Source organism: Lottia gigantea (genome assembly GCF_000327385.1).
Source record: "Lottia gigantea unplaced genomic scaffold LOTGIsca_125, whole genome shotgun sequence".
In the NCBI taxonomy this organism is placed as follows: domain Eukaryota; kingdom Metazoa; phylum Mollusca; class Gastropoda; family Lottiidae; genus Lottia; species Lottia gigantea.
In genome coordinates, this window is record NW_008707332.1 from 228,507 (window position 1) to 247,961 (window position 19,455).

Here is a 19,455-nt window from a genome sequence, read left to right on the forward strand (position 1 = left end):
CAGATATATCCAAATGGTGAACCAAGTGCAAACTAGCAGGCAGACATAATAACAAATTTCAATATTTGAATCATATTGACAATACATCATTTTTTTTTTCGCATTTAAATCAGTTTTAGACGTTTAACTGGTGTTTTTAAGAGCCAATAAATTTGACCAAAATTTCATCTTGTCTATTTGTTACTATTTCAAGGTATTAATATTCCAAGTAAGACGCGACAATGAATAAATTTACCTTCTAAAATGATACAATAACAAAATATTTTTACTGTTAAAATAGTGCTCCATACATCAGTTGTAGAGCGATATAATAGAAATATTCAAACAGGACCTGAAACATGTTCTAAGATGATATATTAAAAATAAACAAATATACATAATTATATTAAAACTAATTTATATACATAATATTCATCTATAATCATGATAAATATAAGACAAATATATAGATGTTAAAATAAACAATACAAAAAAAGGTAGATCTTAAACTTTTTGATGCTTAAAAAAGATATGGCTGAAAATTGTGCCAACCTGATTGGGGTGCTTAGTTTCGTATTTTTGTTTTTCAGGTTTGCCATGATATTTATCCATGATCTGGGTTGGTTGATAAGTCAATATAAAACCAAAAAAGCCCGAATTTATCATATTTGCATGTATTTACATGTATTTACCATGTTATTTACATGTATTTACCATGTTATTTACATGTATTTGCATGTGAAAACAAAACTTGTATTGAAGAAAGCATTTGCATGATGAAACATTTGTATTGCAAAATCATTTACAGATCATGAATGGTAATGACTCTCAACAAAAAAGCACAAAACTAGACACCCCCTTTAGCATTGCATTTATTTTTATTACAAATTAGTTGTGATCAGTTAGTAGCATTGGGCTAATCACTTTAAAATCCCAACGGGTACAAAACCAAACTTGAGAAAGTTGAAAGTTTAGACATGAATTGTTATGATGTGGTTCAAGTAACCTTGTGCTCTCAAGATCAACAAGTTACGAGGTTTATGAAATTTTATAATTTATTATAATTAATTGAGATAGGTACAGATATGACTTCTGGGAAACGCCATGGTATTTAGTACTAATCTAATTAAGTGTAAATTAATAGTAACACCCGTATTGGTACTAATTATCCCCGTCAAAAGTATGCTCACAGGGGATTCTTCTTTTCAAATATCATGCACCGAAAAGCTTTGGTAATGCTCCATTTTGAAATCGGAAGTTGTTTTCCATACTTCCCTTCCTTGAGGTAACTTAAAATGCTGTGACTCTGTGGACAATTTTCTGGCCCCTGCTCGGTCCCCTCACCTGATGTTTCCTTGATACGTCACTGTTTACGAGATAAAGATCTGTCAATATGTGATGAGCCTTTTGGCTCAGTTTCAGCCATCTTGACCTCAGCTGATTGTCCTACAAATATAACGTTCTGGAGCAGCTTCGTCAAAGCCCTTTATTTCTTGTATCTAATACAGGTGATGTCAGTATTATCTGTACAAACCAGTGACTACCTACAAACGACTAAAGTGTCGTATTTTCCACAGATAAATTGAGACATGAGCTTTTTGTTCTGCTGCATGGCGTTAATTATAATGTAATTTGTTAAACAAGTGTTGCAGACTAAGTTATCCGAGAGTGAGCAAAAATGAAGGCGAAACGAAATAGAGCATTAACGTCAATCTGATAATAACCACAACTATATCTGTTACTGTTAGCACACGATAATAAAACAATACCTTTATTTCAGACAATTTTATCAAATACACAGAAATGAAAAGTATTATTTCAACACATATCTTAGTTTATAAGCTTTCTTCTTTACCTTCAAACACATACTTATCACTTTGAGGAGCGAGACTGAAGCCAGAAAATATGTATATGATAAACAATGTATTTGTGTATGTGTAAATGTAGCTTCAACAAGAATATAATGATATATATTTTACCAATTATTCTGTTATAACAGCGTCTGTATTGTTTTTATTTCATATGGTTACAAGTGTTCTGACGTGGTAAGAAACCTACAGCAAACACTTCGTTCAAAGCCATCGACTAATCTTGCAATACTTCTTGACCTTACCTTTCACTTTTAAATGATATGCAATGTCAATTTCTACCAACACATTTCAAACCCTCTACGGTAATGGTGCGGTTTGGTGTCGCCAGACATGTCATGTTCAGGGAATAAAGCTATCTAAACGACTCGTTTTCATATAGAATTAAAAATTTACGAATCAATGACGGTGAAAGGTGTAACAAATACTCAAAGTTATGAAAATGGTGAAAAACTCGGTTGAGGTGGGATGTCATTCAGATATAACATTTCTTCTTTTCTCGCAAGACAAAGACAAGATACAAATGTATCTTAATGACTGTTTCACCACATACAAAAACACGTTGTAATTTTCTCTAAAAAAGAGAAGAATTGGTTCTCGGTAAAGAGAATTACCGGCTGGTTTTCAGCGGTGCTGAACTTTTCATCCAACCCTCATATTCCGTGTCTTTATAATATGCGTTGATTTTGAAAAAAAAAATGAAAATTACAAATTATTCTTAGGATGTTTATAAAAAGGATGTTTGTGTGAAAAAATGTACCTAATTCCTGTTGGTTTGGTGCCATACTGCCAGGCTCTCAGAAGAATCGCTCTCTATTATTATATAAGATCAGTAAAACAATGCTTCACACTGTAATGGATTGCATCAATTGATGTCAAGACTAAAACATTTTCAAAGTCCTATATCTATTTTTTTTTATCAGTTTCTTAACTCAAATTATCTTCACAAACCACAGTTTCACATTTCTTAAATCTTCACATACCATCAACCTTCACATTGCAACTTGTATCCCTGAATATCTCCGTCCGAATTGTGACACTGAATATCATCGATAATAGAAAAAACGTGACACAATTTTTTGGCTTTGGAACATTAATAAGAAATTCGTTCCACAAGATGATCAAAATGATGAAATAAATACTATTTACAATTAAATTATCACATCAAATTCTCATTTTCAACTGGCTGCAATCCATATAATGATATATAACAATGCATATCCAAGACTAAAGTTTAATATTTGCTTCCATATGGCACTAGATCCACTTTTAATAGGTATTTTCTCATTGAATGAAAAACCTGCAAAAATAATTTCAAGTAAGTTTTATCATACGACAAAATTCAGATTTAAAATACTGTCCTCGTAGTTTCTTTCAGCAATTCACGAGATAATTCTGGATTCGAGAGTGCCTAGAAAGCCGAACTTAAATCAATACCCACGTTAAGGTGGAAAATAGTGGGTATGCTTTAGGTGGCGTCGAGACGTCTCTTGGTGGTAGTGAGGTTCCCAAAAGTTCCTTAATCAAACACTCCAAATAAATAAATGTCGCTACCTACCTCTTTTTTCGTTGTATGTATCAGCTGAAAAGATAAAGACAGAACTTTATTCATCCACAAAAATAGTTTAACAGTGGGCCAATTGATACAACGTTACATTAATAAATTTACGACGGTTTTATCTGAATGTGCTTAAATGAAATTACAATACACCCCTCCCCCCACCTTTCATCCCCTAATATCGCTCTGTCTCAAAAGAACATTAAACTTTGATTTTAACATTAATTCTAACATTAAACTAAAAACTTTAATGGTCTTTATAGGGATGATTGTGTTGTTTTATTTTGATTAGAACGCTTCTTAAATCATAACATCTTCACATCGCCAAGTTATTACGACCTTCGGCTTATACCTTGACTCCGATAGCCGCTTTTATCGTAACACGGAATGCAGCGATTTGATTGGATTTGGAGTTTCCAGACTTTTTGTCGAGGCTGTATTGGCTAGCGTACAATCCAATCATATCACTGTATTTACAAACTTCCGTGATACCAAAAAGGCGGCTATTGTAATCAAGATATAAACCGAAGGTCGTAATAGCTTGACATTGTGAAGATGAAATGATAAAAACCATCACTAATTCATACAAAATTCAAAAAGCTGTAGACCATCATAACCAGACTAAATTGTTTATCAACTCTTTTAAGCTTCGAAAATCCAATGAAGAGAAAAATAAGGCCTAACATTGTAATATATTATTAAATGAAGTGCTCTTATGAGATAAAACAAAATAATTGGACTTAAATTCACGAATTATCTCGCATCAAATATATTTAAAACAGAGGTTTCTTTCCAAAATCATAAAAGATAAGCATTCTAACCACGAGAGTTTGAAATTGAACACAAGTCCTGATCATTAATACAAATTAATAGTATATGATATTAAATGGCATTATGTAATTTACAAGCCTTACCAATGTTCATCTCTCAAGGAAGGTATTTTATAATGAAAACTTCGATAAATTTTAATGATATTGTCCACTTAATTTGAATTTGATTAAGCAGACTGTGGCCAGAACATCGGCATTAATTTGCCTGTTTTTTTAAACCTAAGGCACGGGGCTCTGTTTTTCCCAAAAGGTGCATACACCACCGAAGAGAGATTTATGGCAGCACTGAAGAATGCATACTTCACAATTTCAAGCTATAATGAACTGCTTCTAATACCTTGACTGCAATAGTCTCTTATTTCATGGAAGTTTGTACCCTAAAGAATAGTCAGTCAGGGCCTTCAACAGAATGTCCGGTTTTACGGTTTTCATGTCGAGGGCTCTGATTGGCTATATTCTCTAATGTACTATCCAGTCAAATAGTTGTATTGCGAGATACAAGAATACTGGCTATTGCAGTCAAAGTATAAAACGCAGTTCGTAATAGATTGACATAGTGACTATGTGAGGAATGGGGAGATCCAATACTATTTTCTATGTTTTGACATAATTGAGTTTTATTAAGAAAATCAAAACGGGTTTTTATACGTGGGTTATTGATGAGAAGTTACTCTTCATCTTTTTTCTACATTCTGGGTTCATTGATCAAGAAAATTAGTTTGAGATTGTAGTAAGAAGTCTTGAACTAAAAGTTTCATATTTCTAACTAAGAAAGTCGTAAAAGGCATCTAAGCAAACACAATTTAATTAGAATGAATTGAAGTTTGTGTAAGTCTGAAGCTGTGTTATGTTTTCCAGAAAACTTCTTGTATCTGTTTTACTTTAAGGAAGTTACTTATTTAGCTTTTCGATGAAGCTTAATAACGTGTCCATAAGAATTTAGAAATTTAGACGATAGACAAATAAGTTTCTTCGAGGAGAAATAGTACGTTTTTGACCCTGCGTTCCAAATCCTTTGTCCTTTTTTTTTTTTAACTCAGCGCATTTTATTCAGTAAGTTTTTATATTGACCGCAGTATAGTTAATTGGATACCAGTAACACGAAACAAGCAGCCATGTTTCAGACTGTTTCGCTGCAAAAAATATCACAATGAATAATGGAATACTTTTTATAAGAGATTCCTTTTCAGCTATCGGTATCACGTTTCAGAAAGAAAGTCTAACGTCTGGTGCGTTTGCAATTAATCAAAATGTGCCGTCGGAATCATGGATTATACCATAACTCTACAAAAAGCTGGATGTGGATATTATCTTTTTGAAGGCAAATTAACTTTATGACCAATTGAAGATTTGTCAATCGTTGAAACGGTTAAGGATTTAGAAAGAACTTTATGTACTACCGATGACCTCTATGTTATCGAGTAGAAGGTTCCAATATAGATAATATTGATTGGAATGGTTTAAGTGGAATGGTAACAATGATTCCTGGAATAACATTACCAATTCCATCACACTAAATGCTTGTAGAGAAGATTTAACAATACGATAGTATCGAATTACACACAAAAGCAGACTTTGCCAATTTGTTTCAGAACATTCAAACTGAAAGACAATTTTGGCGATTAGAACTATCTTTTTTACTTCGAAACACACGAACTATTGACTGTTCTATTTTCATATATTCAGTGATTTTTTTTGTTAAAACAGAGCATTTGAAAGTAAACCGTTAAGTTTTAGTCTTTTTCCGAAATATCAAAATAAAAATGAAATTGTTTGATACCCAATTTTTGGTCTCAAATAGCGAGACAAAAAGTGCAATTCACCTAAAAAGTATATTTGCCAAAAACTCGATCCTTGCCACAGTATATACTCCATCAAGTTCCAACCTCTAATTTTGTCAATGCATATTTGCATTATTGTATTGCATTGGAATATACAGTTGTATACAATTGAAATGTATACTTACTATTTAATACATTAACTTTGACACTAGTTATCTGTAAATCTGACGTACGACACACATACGTTCCCGCATCATACATATCCGCCCGTAACATCACTAACGTACTAATAATAGTTCTATCCGATAACGACACATCCATGTTTATAGATGTACGATCATTGGGCGTTATTTTTAATCCATCTTTGAACCAATCAAGACCCTCCGGGGGATAGTCATTTCCAGTTGCATTACACGTAATCTTTAAAGGATTGCCCTTCTCTACAAACGTTGATCCTGAGATTTCAATATCTGGAATAAAAGAAATTAAAGTTAATGGGTGTATTCTCTATAGAATATAAAAGTCATAATAAAGAGATATATCAAATATAAAATGAAATGAAATTTGTCCCCTGAATGGGGAAATATAGATTGTGAACGCGTTAGTTTCACAGATTTTGCAGGGAAGCGGCGTAGTCTGGATATATATATGTCGAGGCAGCTTTAATGTGCAAAGACCTTAACAAATCGGGCCTCCAGAAATGAGATTCTATAATCGAAATTACTGTAAAATAATTATCCACACTGGACGTCCCGTTGTAATTAAAAGTTTTATACTCTCCATGGCCCAAAGTTCGAATCTTTCGCTCTCTCGTTGTTCCGCTCGGCTGGCCTTGACTTGGCCTGGAGTGGAGTAAAGAATCCAAAGAGTTCAAATGGACGCTGTAGATTGGACTGGTTGACATGACCGTTCTCAAGTACTCCTATTATTTTACCCAAAACCCCTGAGAGTATAAGTACTCCAGAATGGGAGGCTGAGTTCTAGAACGTAGTTATTGTTATAAACAAATCAATGTCTAAATGATCTGAAAATGATTGATTTCCATCACATATTATAAACGAAACTAGTTTAGGACATGGTTCAAGAGGCAAGGTGACAATCCATTATCGTGACTGCATGAAATAACAAATCTCTTGGGCACATAAAAAGAAAACGAAACAGAATGGAATGACATGTGCCATCAAACAAGTTAAAACGCTTAAGGTTATACGATGTCTTAATCTTTGAAAACAATTTATTGCGCGCCTCTTGTCAGTAACAACAATGCAATGGCAACTACCAAAAAATTTGAGTGTTTCCTTGCATCACACCTAAATTCACCAAACAAGTTAAAGTAAAAACGCTATGAATCATGAATCAGTGTTATCATACATAGATCAGAGCTCTTATACGTATTCGATTGGATCACACACTATGTATGACAATACACGAAATCTATCGGGTCAAGATTTGCAAGCATATGACCGAATGTCACCAAGGATATCCAAGTGTCAAGGATGTATCTAGAAAATGACACAAAGAGGGTGCGGGTCGGAGGCGATGGTGCAACAATGAGTGTCTCTCCGAAGGGCCGAAGCTCCTTCATCTCGGGGCTTCCGTAGGCCTCGTAAGCCAACGGATTTCAGATGGCCTGAGATAAATGTTGATCATTGCGAGAGCTTGGTGTTTACTTCAAAATTGACCTGTCACAGACCTGAGCGAAGACATATCCCAATGACCCATCCCTTAAATATGTCACCGCCTAGAATTGTCAACGATTTAAAAGAATTTTAAGTATGTGGTATATCATTGATACTATTGTTAAGATATACGATACATAACGCAAGTTGACACAAAATCTAGGGTGCCAATATATCAAGTTTGTCCCCTAGTCGGTAATGGCTAATAAGGCGGGTAAAGATAACATCTGAAACGGATATGTTACCATATATACAAGATATTGCAAAATTTGGATCGTCTGAAACGGGTTATATGATGCATATTGGAACATAAATGCAAGATGTGGATCATCTGAAACGGGTTATATGCAACCATGATGGAACATATTGCAAGATTTGGATCGTCTGAACAGGTTATATGATGCATATTGAACATAATTGCAAGATTTAGGTCGTCTGAAACGAGTTATATGATGCATATTGAACATAATTGCAAGATTTGGATCGGGTTATATGATGCATATTGAACATAATTGCAAGATTTGTGTCGTCTGAAACGAGTTATATGATGCATATTGGAACATAAATGCAAGATGTGGATCATCTGAAACGGGTAATATGCAACCATGATGGAACATATTGCAAGATTTGGATCGTCTGAACAGGTTATATGCTGCATATTGAACATAATTGCAAGATTTAGGTCGTCTGAAACGAGTTATATGATGCATATTGAACATAATTGCAAGATTTAGGTCGTCTGAAACGAGTTATATGATGCATATTGAACATAATTGCAAGATTTGGGTCGTCTGAAACGGGTTATATGCAATCACTTAAATGAAGTCCACACAAAACAAAACTATGATTGTCTTAACTGACACACAATTAATTCGACTGTACACGAGTTCGAATGGTATTGTCATGTCAACAACAAAATAATTTAAACTGTCTGTTGCTAGGAGCAGAATAAGGCGCCAACATTGAATATTCATGAAATTTAAAACTGAGACTCAACAACACAAATTAAAATCTGAGTTTATTTCTTTAAAGAGAAATTCAACCTGATTGGTCTATGCTATTAATTGTACATTAATGCGACAAAGCACAAATTTTTTTCTGCCAAATTAGATATGTCTGTCATAAGGTAATCACAAGGTATGGCATGATTAAGACTATCACTCAATAGTCAATTTCATCCAATCTTCCATAAATGCCTCTACTGCTAAACCATCGGGTTCATTTCTTCATTTTCGTAGAAAATTGAATGCCAATTTAATCGAAAAGTGGTAAATCATAAAAACTTAAAAACAAAATAACTTCAACCAACGGAGATCCAGAAACGCTCAGATGCATAACTACAGATCTTTGATTGAAGATATAGAGATATAAAGACCACAGCTAGATAATAACCCTAGGATAATCCAGAAAACTAAGGCCCAGGCAAGGTAACATTACAACAATTTCTCACCAAAAACCACAGGATCCATACACAGACAATTAAAGTTTTACTAACCAAGACCAAAATATACAATTGATTAATCATCAACAATCAAACGTTCATGGTTAGTCACCAAGGAATAGAGACCTGGAAAATTTTCCAAGGATTAGAGCAGCTTGACCTTAAATACAAACTGTTCTCGCAGAACCAAAGGACTCAAGACACAATCTGTTAGTTAGGATTATCTGTTTCGTACAAATGGAGCCCTTAGAAGATATTCAGCCCAAGCTAAGCATTCTCTTGTAGAATAAACTTCTACTCAACTTAATATCTGAGACAAGAGTGAAACAGATCTTGTTAATATCACAATGTATAGTCTGACTCTATCACATTACATGGTCATATTAACTAAAGTATTAAGATAATTTCCATCTGTTTCCTTTCAGTTGATCATTATATAGTCGTTCCGCGATATATGAATTGCTCAAGTCGTCCTTACTTGGAGTCTTAAAGACCGGTTTCTTGTTCCAGCATAAAACCAATATTTACAGTCAGTCACACAGGCAGCACACGAAATTAGACATTGATAAATCAAAATAATAGTCAGTTTAATATTTATGGTCAACAGTTTAATAAATACTGCTCAATATCAAGTATTCGTTTAATTAAAGCCCGAGACAAGTATTTATTGACAAGAGAATAAATTAGAGAAGCAGACTATAGAATTTGGAATGGTTACTGACTATATATCAAGTAATAAAATAGTTGGTTTGGTTGGCAATCTGTATAATAATAGGATCTAGCTGTCTATTTGCTATGATCTATAGAATTAATCTTTCTATATATTTTAATCACAAATCAATAGCTTTAATATCTAGTGAACTTATACAAAAATTTAACTCTTATTCCCTAATAATATATTTTGGCAAATAAGAGTCTTTTAAGCACGAAATCATGAACTCAAGTTAATTATAATATTACGACAACCACTTCCTTGAAAATCACATTCCGCTGAAGTTTGTCCGTATGAGGAGCTTCCTCAATTCCCATATCCACGAGACAAATCTAGTTTTCAAAATCAACAATGGGTATGCTTATTGCTGTCAGCTACTAATTCATCATCAGATGGCAAAAAATGCTTAACCGTAAAAATGAGACAACAACAAAAGTTGCTTATAATATCCAAAGAACTTTGCGTTAAATAACTCATAGTTTTAGTTTAGTTTAGTTTTATCAAGAACCAGAGGCATTCAAAATTCGAATGATACATAGCGTTGCTATCAGTGTCCTCAAAAACATTTTTGAAAACCTTTCTACAATCCCTCAAATAGAGAGCCATTTGACTTCATTTATCAACCACATAGAATGTTCGCTGTAAGGTTAATTCAAATTAGCATTCCATAGAATTGTGGGTGGACATAGTACTTTTTATTCGATCAACATTTTCAATACCATTCTAGATTAGCTTCATACTTAAATCAAAAGAGACATATAAAGGTATAATTTTCTTATCCACAAGTAGATCTAATCACGCGTTGGGAGAGAAAACTGCTAAAAACCATCGTGTTTTCTAATTGAAAAGGAGAAAAGAAGTTTGATTTTATTGGTTCGACTTAATCACCCCCTCCCCCGGGCCACTACAACTCAACCTCAATTTAAATTGAAAACGCAATGAACCATTGAAAAGTCTTGATAAATTTGAAATCAATTTGTTCCAATTAAATGAAAGTATTTGTTTCAATGTATAGTGCATTGGTGGCGGAATGAAAATGGAATAAAATTTAAATAAGTTGTGCACTTACCTGGTCCTTTTGAACTTTTTGCTGATTTTTCTGTAAATAAACAGAAAACGGAGTAATGAAATATCAATTAAAGCTGATTTATCGACAATCCGCAGCATCCCCTCGTCTTAACTTTGCCTCTATCCTGCAACCTCCATATCCATATTCTCGGTGGATAAGTTGTTTTACCAATGGAGAGGCATAAGGCGTAAACATACGCGGCTTAACAAGTCGAGTCTATGTGCAAGTTGAGGCTAGTTGAGGTAATGAAAAAGTTGAGGCAATAAACAAGTCGGGTCTATACAAACAGGTCGAGTCCGTGAACAAACAAGTCGAAGCCTAAAGGTTACAAGTGACAGATGAGGTTGAGACAGGTTGAGGCAATGAACAAGTCATCAATAAATGAATAATGTCGAGTTTATCAACAAGTTCGGGCTTCGATTATGTTGAGTCTTTGAACAAGCTTATTCATTTCACAAATCGTGTCAATGAACAAGTCGAAGTTATGAACAAACCAAGCCAATGAAAGGAATTTAACGATCTACATACCGCTAACCCGCAACATGATGAGTCGTCTAATACTTCTAGCTTTAGAACTTATTTGGCATTCATAAACACCTTCATCCTCATACGTCACATCTTTTATATGTAAACTCCATTCCATTGAATATTTTTCGTGATATACTTTAATTCTTGAGTCCGAAACATAAGTTACATCGTTTATTGTAAGTGGATTAGGATCAGATGCTCTTCGCCAAACAACCTATAAAATAGAATACTATAATGAGCCCAAAAACCCACAGGGATCAATATAGTGTGTTATTTAAAGATGATAGCAAGTTTACAGGTTACCAACCAATAAGTTTTAGGTAACTTTGTATTTTACATATGTATAATGTTACCAAAGATTTTCAGAAGGATGGCTGGATTTGGATCTTCTTGTGCCCTATTTCCATGAAATGTATTTAATATATTTCACCCACTTGTGATTCACAGCATCTAATCATCAGCGATAAGAAATCAAATAATTGCAATCAACAGGAGAGTCGGGCATTCTGAACCCCCAGGTCGACGACTGGACCAAATTTTAACTTCAACGCAGAACGAAAACAAAAGGGAGCAACTGCGTCTTTTCAGATGATAAGAATTCAGTTACAAGAATCACATTGTGCCAGTTGTAGATGTTATATAATATGTGATGTATGGCGATTTCTAGAAAGAGTTCCTTTAAAGATCATTATAACTCCCAAGATCGTATCGGTATAGTTAAATTATTTTTTATCTGTAATAATGTCTGGTCCATATCATCCGGGATTTTATGTCATTGTTTGCGATCAAAATTACCTCAACCAGAACATCTTCTCTCGTGAATTCATTTGAACTACAGACAATGGAACAAAGATGACTCAAACATTTCACTTATTGGATTCAATTTGATGAAACCTTTAAACGTTAAATTGAATAGAAAACTTCTACATGTTTTCCCAAAGGAACCCAGAATTTAGATTGAAAAATGTAAAAATATAAGTGTATGGGCCGATACCTTTTATCGGTAGATGGTAATAAAATTACTGCAAGATACTCTTACTCTTGTTAATTCAAAACATTATTAAGGCGCAACCCCTCTTAACTGGCGAGAATGACGGTTTAAGGTTGTCGACTTAGATGCGATTTTTGAAAAGTTAGTTTGCTAATAAAAGGAATAGCGACAAATAGCAATTTGCAAAACTTATAAGCCTGGTACAACGAAAAAAATAAAGAGTAATAAAATGAATTGAAATGGAGTTGTAGATCTTTAGAACCATTATTGGTCTAGTGAAGGAATGGGCGGAATTTTGCGAAGCAACCGCTTTAGATGATCTTGAACGCGTATCATAAGGGTCTTTTTTCAGTATATAGTTCAAAATGACTGGAAAAGGCAGAACGACCATCTGTGTAAACTACAGAATCAAATGGTCGTAGACTTCACAAACAAACTTGTGGTCTTTATGGAGAACTCATTGATATTATATAATACATCTTTCTTGATTTTTAGCTGATTTATTTAGTCAAGCATGAATTGATCTGGTTGTATCTCATGATTTTGACTATTGTGGTAGTGGTGGGTGTCGCGCGTAAAGCGGAACATGATTACTCTTTTCGAAACACCAGACGTCACGACTCGTTTGAGGAGTCAACTATTATATTTACTATTATTGCTACTGATTTTGTCATGCTTTCGACGAGATTTTTGGTTACTGGAATTGTTTTGTTTGTACGGATTTTTATTTTACTGTCATACTGTCAAATCAACCACCAACAGTAATATAGGGTTTGTTTATTCAATAAAGAGGAAGTATTTAACTAGTGAAAAGAACGAAAGATAATGTTTTGTTATCAATTTCAACATCACTATTATCATCCTAGCATCATCTTTATCAACATAGCATCATTTATATCTCTCTAGAATCATTCTTATCTGCATTAGATCATCATCATTATTATGTCAATACATCATCTTATCATCTTATATCGTCCCACATTGCATAGATATCAGCGTGAATCCCAAACATTGGGGCAATATAGCATGTGTGGTAAATGAATGGAATGGCTTCTGGGTGGTATACTCATTATTTTCACTAAAAATACGCTTTATTACCAGTTTACGGTATTTTTCTGATTCGTTGGTTTGGTGAATCAATTGAAACACTCACTCTCAAGTTTAATGGTTTCACCTTTTTGAATACTGGCTGTTCTAACCTTTACTTTGGTTTTGTAAATGTGTCAGTCAGTGGAAAGAAACACTCTGGGAAGTGAAATTCAGGATGCATGTTTTAAAAACCATGTTCTATTTCAACATTTACAGTCGGTTTATAAGATGCTAGCAATAGAATAAGTTGATGTTTTGATGCCACTGAGTAAATAATCAGAATTCAACATTTATCAGTCGACCTCTGCAAACGTGGTGCACTCAGAGATATTCAGAGTTGTCTGATTTATTTTCATTTCATTCCGCTAAATCAACTACACCATGGCCTAAATTAATATCCATGCCGTCAATGAAGCAATTCAGAGAAGCTGAAGTCCATTCGGAAGGGGAAAAACTGTGCCACAGGTTCTGCAATTAAATGATCCCTCGACATGTTCGACAAGAGCAAACATTTCCTCATTGTATAGCCCAAACAGCAACAGAAACTATCGACGTAAATCTCTATTTCATTTCATAAAAATATTCACTATGCTACTTTTTCTACAAGGAGCAACAATGGTTCAGTTCAACCCCGGCATGGTTCGAGATAATACCTTAGGATCTTTCAACCTTGTTTTCCTTGGTCAATGATACCAGTCGGATGGATTGATACGAAAATATCGTGAGGATGGAACAACAAACAGAGGCTCCGTGTGATACAGGTAGTGTGTGTCGAAAAAGAGCAGGCTAATGCTGGTAAAATTGTCTCCGATTGGCGTTGCTGTCTTCATCAGCCCAGCAAGGAGCAGGAGAGAAGGAAATAAAACTTCATTCATTTCATATTGCCATTCCCACAGCGGTTCAACTCGGTTTATAAAAGGTATATATATCAGCTCAGGTTCTATATTGATACAGACGATCTCTACTCTAATAATATTGAATCGAGAAAGATTTACACAACTTCACTCGACAGTTCATTTATCAAATTTCATCTGGAAATTGATGAAGTTCTCGTTGACTTCATGTTCAATCCACTTGATAAACTGCGAGTTGATTGTCCAATCGACTAGGTCAAATATCAACCTGTAACCTCATTTACTTCTAGCTCAGTTGACATTAGTTACCGAGTATCATTAACTCCTTCTCTACATCCTTTTGTTATAGGCCAGACTTTATCAATCAATCCTGCTAGCGTGGATTATCTCACATCCAGTGTTTTATTTCTGTATCTACAAAGAGCTTTGCCTGGAGCATTAAAGCTTTCAGAAACAAGTGCGACTCTTTATGCCACGATTCAGAAAAGAGCAAAAAAGTAAGTTATTTCACATACAGTGTTATATGTCTGTATCTACGACATTAAAGCTTACAGTAGAGACACGACTCTAGTAGTAAAAGCTTCTACCGTGATTCTAAGATGAAAAAAAAAGCAAAAAAGCTTGAGTTTTTTTTCTTTAATGTTATCTCATATTCAGTAATTTATTTCTATATCTACAGCGTACGTTATCTTAAGCGTTAAAGTTTCAGAAACGATTGCAACAAATACGAGAAAATGAAAAGAGCCAAAAAGCCTGGTTTCTTTCAGTAATGTGTTTTATTTCTGTATCTACAACCAACGTTACTTTAAAGCTTCTAGAGAAGTTGCGACTCTATTATTAAAGGCTTCCTTAATGATTCGAAGAAAATGAAAAGAGCCAAAAAGCTTGTTATTTTTCAATAAGGTTATCTCCAGTGTTTTGTTTCTGTATATCTACAACCAACGTTACTAAAGGCATTAAACTTCCCAGAGAAGTTTGCGACTCTATTATTAAAGGTTTCTACCATGATTCCGAGAAAATGAAAATAGCGAAAATGCTTGTGTTTTATTTATCGTGAGCACTAAATCGTGATGGAGATATATTGATTTGAATTTGGACAACCTAATTCCTTATTTTGACAATTATTTCTTTAAACATATATCTCATGTTTCTGCTTTAGAGGTTTCGTTTAAGAATTGTATCTTGGTTTTCTTCGTTTATTTAGATCCTTCAATAATACATTAAAGATATGAAGGACTTTAACAATATCAAGCGCGTTAGATCATTGCTAGAAACTATCCAGAATTTTCAACACGTCAAATTAAAATCTATGATACTCTAAACGAATTTTATACTCTCATTTCGTCTAGATGATTCCAGACAAGCGTAGAACTTGCCAATGATTATCCACTAGAGATCGACTTGCTAAATTTTCTTCATGTTTGAGATGAGAAATAAAGTAGGAACACATTCTAGAAGCTGTGGTTTAAAACGTCTATTGTACGTCATTTTGTCTTCACATGTTGTAAAGATGTCTGTTAATCGGCAAACTGCATATTTTAATGTCTTCCTTGGCAACCACACCCATAAATACATAAATACTCCATTTTATGTAAATATCAGTCAATAATTTATTTATTTTATAGAACCAGATGCGACATGTTTTAGTCTTATCAACATCATAAGGTGGGCAGAAATTTTTGGCATTTCTTGAATTGTCTGTGCTGAATATAGTCTCTTTAGTTCTAATGAGTGTGTATTCTGGCTAGTTAATGGCTGTACGCTTCAGAACACATAGTTAGCAGTATATAAGATATACTTACAGTTCTGGTACCAAGATTTTGTATAGCACACTGTAATTTAGCCTCTTCTCCTAATCCAAACGTTGTATTTGTAGGTGTATCAAGGAATGAAGGCAATGGATGACCCGTACTTGTACCTGAAGCTAGAAAACATATCAAAATATAGTCACAATGTGATGATAAAAAGCCATTTCAAGTTATTAGATTTCTTCCAAAATTTCTTCTCAGATCTGATTTATTCCACCATAAATGAGTTTCATACTAAACCCATCTATCAATAAAATGGATTGAAGCTTTTAGATCAGAATAAGTTTATTTCAATTCAGAACGATTCCGCATAAGGAGCTCAGAATGCTTTCTAGAGCAGAAAAATAAAATCCGGAAATCAAAACAACGTTTGAAAATGCGGGGCAACTCAGTGAATTGTGTATGTATAAGTTTTCTCCTTTTGACTATCAAATTTTCAATCTTTATGATTTGATCAGTTTTCATCTTATTCAAGATCAGAATTGTTCAATACGAGTTCAAGTGTACAATCCAATATCAGAATAGTTTAATCTCTGAATGGTTATTCATGGTTCATCAAAGATCAATATGGTTCAGTTTAATTAGTCTGAATGCAGACTCAGACAACTGAATTAAGTCAAGAATTAGAATACTAGAAGTATGAAATCCAAACAGTGGTGATCAATATAGACTGTATATGTATCAATAATGGTGTACGTAATAGAGATATTGGGTTTCGTTTGTCGAATAATTTGTTATAAAACGGGGTACTTGTGCACTAGATAATATACGTATTGCAGTTTGAGGAACTGCTTCTGTTTTGTCTTCATATTAGACGTTCAAGCCAAGATCAGTATTCATACGAAAAATTAAAACAAAATAACCAAGAAATGGTGCTTAATGGGGTTAATAATTGCCCAGTAACGAACCCCGATCTTCGGGTACACCATCTAGTAAAGAAACCCTTACAATCCATTTAATTTTGCTACCACGAAATAAAGACATGGAAATATCACCCACGTATTTTAGAATTTCAAATATAAGTCCAGATTGAGCAGAGGTTTCGTTATTCTTCGTCACACTCGTCGAGGGAGAGTTGTTGACACATTCAATATACCGTTTAAATTATCAATTTAAATTCATCGTTTGATGCCATGTCTTTTCGGAATCATACATTTGATTCTGATTCTTGAACAAACAAATGTCAAGCATATTCTTATTCTTGCATTTAAAAGAACGTCGGGGATTCCATTAAGAGTTGAAATCTCGGTGTTCTTGGCCGAATGGCGGGGTGAAAGTCAAGTGAATTTTACTGAAGTCGGCCCAACTGAGAAAAGGTATAGCAAACATTAATGTCAAGAGATTTGACTGATGAACCAGCAAGTAGAAAGTGTCCTCGAGGACCTAGGCTGTTAGCCCTTTAAAACATGCAACTTCGGTTAATTAACGTTGTATTTATACTGATTATATGTCTTCTGATCAATAATAGCATAGAGTTAACCGCCTCTTATATTTCTGGTCATCTTTAACCCTTATCTTATATATTTCTTTTATTACTTATATAGTCCATATACAGTAAAAAACAAAGTAATTGCTTCGCATGAAATGTACCGATATGGAAATTTGCATACTGCGTTTCTGTTGCAGATTAATGAATACGGGTTTTTATTACATAGCAATTTTATAATACACAACTTGCATAATACATAAACCTCATTTGTTTTTCTTGTCAATTTTACGATTTTTAAAAAAATTTTCAATTTCTTAATTTGTTCTATATTTGGTTACATATTATCACTGTGATAAATATTATTTTTAAAATTATTTTGACTAGTGGTTGAAAAGTTATTGGCATATTAGGAAAAGGTTAAGTAGCATGTTGTGGACTACAAATTGAGAAAATAGCAAGAAGAAATAGCAAAATACCAGGAATTTGCGAAGAATTACGAACCAACGTCTGGCAGCTTATTGCCTTGTTGCCTATCGCTCATTGGAAGTGTCGATCATAAGGGATTCAAAGGAGGTTTACTTGCGTTTGTATCTTATATCTAGCTTCTATTTGCAACATTCCGATTTCAGTTCAGTAATTCCAGAAAAAGAACATAAAGAGATTATAACCTCCCAATCGGTAATACCTTTATATATGTATCGCAAGCCTATAGAGTGTCAATGTGCATAATTCAAATTTTCTGTCGGCTTAGGTTCCTGAAATTGAATTCTATAATCAGCATGATAGTCAGCATGATAGTGCTGTATAATGCCCTACTTATACCGTTAGAATTATAATAAACCTAATGCACTAGAAATATAATTAGTTTTAGACGGGGAATTCTTAGATTAATTTGAAGGTATGTACAATGTACATGTATTTGACATATGACTTAAAGGGATCGATTTGACCAATGCAACTTCGCAACTTCGCAAAAGACCTTAAGTCTCAGAAACCTTAGCTAAACAGTAATAGTGTTCACAACCCACGGTTAAAATTTGAGCCTTCAAATACATGTGTGTACAGAATTATCCACGTTTGAAAGTTAAAAAGACGACTCGTCTTTTCCTGACACATTGTCATAATATAGAGAAAAGATATCTATAGAGATATAAAGTGTAAAAATGTGGAAGGAATTATGCAATTCTAGTACTTCTAAAGACTATTTACGTATATTCGAAATCGAAATCAACGTTCCAAAATGGCGAATCTGTCTCTTTGAGTTTTGATAATTATATATTTGATAAAAAACTTCCTTGAACGTTTCTGTCTGCACTGTATAAATATTAGGGCATGAAATATCATGAGAGAATAGAAAACCTAATTGAGGTGTTGTTGGGATTTTAGATAACTTGTGATAGAAATCAATGAACCATTCCCAGAGTTCTTCACAATCCTGATAATGATATTAATTAATCAATAATATAGACGGGCTAGGTAACAGGGGATTCCCCAACCTTAAACATCCTAGTCAACGCTCTCTGTATTTATTCTCTAACAGGGTTAATTGACTCTGAAAATTGTCTACAGAGAATTGAAATTGTTTTACCATTGACTAATATAATCAATATATATGAGAAGTCAGAAACTGCTTTCAAACATCTCAAGAGTTTTTACTCTAGACAAACTGATGAACGATTTCAATAAAATTCAATAAGACCAAATGTTATGTACATTACATTTACAACTGACATTTTTCATTTTCAATCTCAAAATGATTTCACGAACATTTAAGATCTGCATATAGATGAATAATGATCTTTTCACCAATGGTTTAGAAATAAACTAGTGTCCAAAAGA

At 33.8% G+C, this 19,455-nt stretch overlaps 1 protein-coding gene across 1 annotated transcript; it reads right to left on the reverse strand.

Moving 5' to 3' along the window:
- Positions 1–6,148: 6,148 nt before the first annotated feature.
- Positions 6,149–16,235, reverse strand: LOTGIDRAFT_138435 (hypothetical protein; the record flags this gene model as incomplete). Its single annotated transcript, XM_009048598.1, has 3 exons — positions 6,149–6,486; positions 11,446–11,659; positions 16,182–16,235. Coding segments are annotated over 3 exons (606 nt in total), but the record flags the coding sequence as incomplete, so codon positions are not given.
- Between the last annotated feature and the right edge of the window lie 3,220 nt (positions 16,236–19,455).